At 37.3% G+C, this 2,540-nt stretch overlaps 1 protein-coding gene across 2 annotated transcripts in view; it reads right to left on the minus strand.

Moving 5' to 3' along the window:
- Positions 1-2,540, minus strand: part of LOC109858447 (focal adhesion kinase 1) — a 16,966-nt gene that overhangs the window by 9,474 nt on the left and 4,952 nt on the right. For both annotated transcript variants that reach the window (XM_020435706.1, XM_020435707.1), the window contains exons 2-6: positions 2,210-2,355; positions 1,652-1,827; positions 1,371-1,502; positions 1,113-1,262; positions 789-977 (exon numbers count right to left, since the gene is read on the minus strand). In XM_020435706.1, coding sequence (XP_020291295.1) covers positions 789-977; positions 1,113-1,262; positions 1,371-1,502; positions 1,652-1,827; positions 2,210-2,355 — 793 coding nt within the window. The remainder of the gene's footprint in view (positions 1-788; positions 978-1,112; positions 1,263-1,370; positions 1,503-1,651; positions 1,828-2,209; positions 2,356-2,540) is intronic.

The raw sequence follows: 2,540 nt of genomic DNA on the forward strand, positions 1-2,540 counted from the left end.
ATTATATATATATTTTAATTTTATTTGATATTAAATATCGCATTGTTTGATCGGAATTATTGAATATATATATTATATATAATATATATATTATATATATATTTTAATTTTATTTGATATTGTGTCAATATTAATAATTATTGAATATATATATTATATATTATATATATATTATATATATTATATATATATATTATATATATTCAATAATTATTATATATAATATTGACAATATCAAATAAAATTATATATATATTATATATTATATATTATATATATATTATATATTATATATTCAATAATTATTAATATTGACAAATATCAAATAAAATTATCGATATCTTTTTGATATTATCAATAACAGAATATCGATATTAAAACATCAAATATCAAAAGAATTATATCCATATTGTCGATATATCGATATCATATGCTCATCCCTAGTGTGACGCGTCAATAAACGCGAGAGAAGTAAAATTTTCTTCTCGCATTCGTTAGATCAAAACTTAGACCATATATACTTATAGACAACTATCTTGAAGCAAAGATAATATCATCTACACATGACGTCACATGTGGGCAAAGCAAAGGCGCGTTTATAGACGGCTTCGGATAACTGCCTTGAAGATAAGATATAATATCATCTGCGAGGCCGCGTTTATCCATTGCTGAAATGTGACGTCACGTAGATGATATTATTCTTTGCTTCGCCTCGCTTCGTGGATTCGTATCTACAGGGCTAGTGTCTATAAGTATGATATGGTCTAAGGATGAAAAACATCGCTCACCCCCAAGGCGCAAATGAACCTCTCCTGATCGAATCGGTAGTACGCGCGCAACAGATCGAAGAATTTGAACATACACTCGAGCTCGGTGAGCGCCGCAACCTTCTTGAAGTGCTGTTGTATCAATTTCCTGAGCGCTTTCGGTTTCATTCCGTTCAACACGGAGCGCGGCAGGAACTTGTGCAAACCGACCTGCGAAAAGACGGGACGCTGATTGATGTCTCTCGCATCGCGTAGACGCGAAAAGGAAAACGCACTATTTCGGAATTTTACAAAAATCGAATTCAATTGTCACGCGGTATATTCGCCGAGAGAAAAACCCATTACCTCGCGCTCCAGGTATTCCAAATTGCTTTTCTTGTCCAAAGCGATTTGCGGCATGTCCTTGAAGAAATAGCGAATCTCCAGGCAGCAGAGCTGAACCGCCACTTCCTGATCAAGAGCGGAGTGATTCGCCTGCAGGTAATCGTTCCGAACCTGAATTGCGAAACAGAAGAGTTCGCGTTAGTTTTTGAATTTGTTCTAATGTCTTTTTTTTTTTTTTTGTGAACTCGAGCAAAAAGTCCAGGAGTTTGATCGTCTCACCTGATCGTAATAATAATAAAACGTGACCTTGTCCTTCTCGTAGAGATCGTTCAGATTTTGAGGAAGATAACGTACGCGAAGCTCGTACCTCCATTCGCAGTGCGGATGCTTCCGCTCGTACTTCTCTTGCACCTGAACACACACAGAGCGCGAACATACACATACAGAGGAAATTGCGAGGTATGCGAACGCGCACCGATCGATGCGCTGCCGGTTATTGCGTGCGCGTGCACTCACGCGCACACATATCGAGTTTATATGTATATATACATATTGCGTACCTGATACATTGTTGTGTCCTGATGCAACCAATAACTCTCTCCGGATCCGGGATGATGAAGTCTCATTGCGTAAAGGTTCCGATAGTGTCTGGTGCCAACGGCCAGTCGACTAGTTACCAGAGAAATAATGCCTTTCACGTCGATGGCGTCGCCGAACTTGACAACGTTGAACCCACCTTCACAGATTACAAAGGTTTTTTTGTTCGCGTTTTTTTTGCAAGAAGATAAACTTGGTTTCGCTAAAATTTAAATTTTAAATTGAATTTTTTTATATTTTACCAAAAAAGTTTTACGACAAAATGCAATTAATTAATCGCGATAATAAAAACTCTCTCTTTTTTATACACATTTTGTTTTGTCAATATCGGGAGATACGTCGGAAATATAAAACCGAAGACCGTGTTTCGCTCGCTCCCTTAAACATTGCGAAAGGCCAAGGTAAATCGCGCGCGGACGGTTTAATCCTTTATTTTCTCGACTAACGCGCGTTAGAGAAACGAAGAGAAAACGTTCTTCTTTTTTTTTTTTTTTTGATGAGCCATCCCCGAGATAACTTACCGTTGGGAAGATGGACTTTTAAGGTTGCCTTGTCCATGGGGGTGGGCGAGCCGTGCGGCGGTGTGTTCCTACCACCGCCGCTGCTCTGGACACCTCCGACGCTTCCTCCACCTCCATCTCCCGCTCCAGTGCTCATTCCCTCATGGCTGAAAAACAAAAAAGGATTTCCGCTCAGAGAAAAACGTCCTTCTCGGAAATTCCTGTCGCGAATAAACGGCGAAGATTTCAGATTTTTATCAAACATGTAATATATATATATATTACATGTTTATATATATATATATATATTACATGTTTATATATATATATATATATATATTACATATATTAT

This window comes from Pseudomyrmex gracilis, unplaced genomic scaffold, assembly GCF_002006095.1.
Source record: "Pseudomyrmex gracilis isolate BER0280 unplaced genomic scaffold, ASM200609v1 scaffold_205, whole genome shotgun sequence".
Lineage (NCBI taxonomy): Eukaryota > Metazoa > Arthropoda > Insecta > Hymenoptera > Formicidae > Pseudomyrmex > Pseudomyrmex gracilis.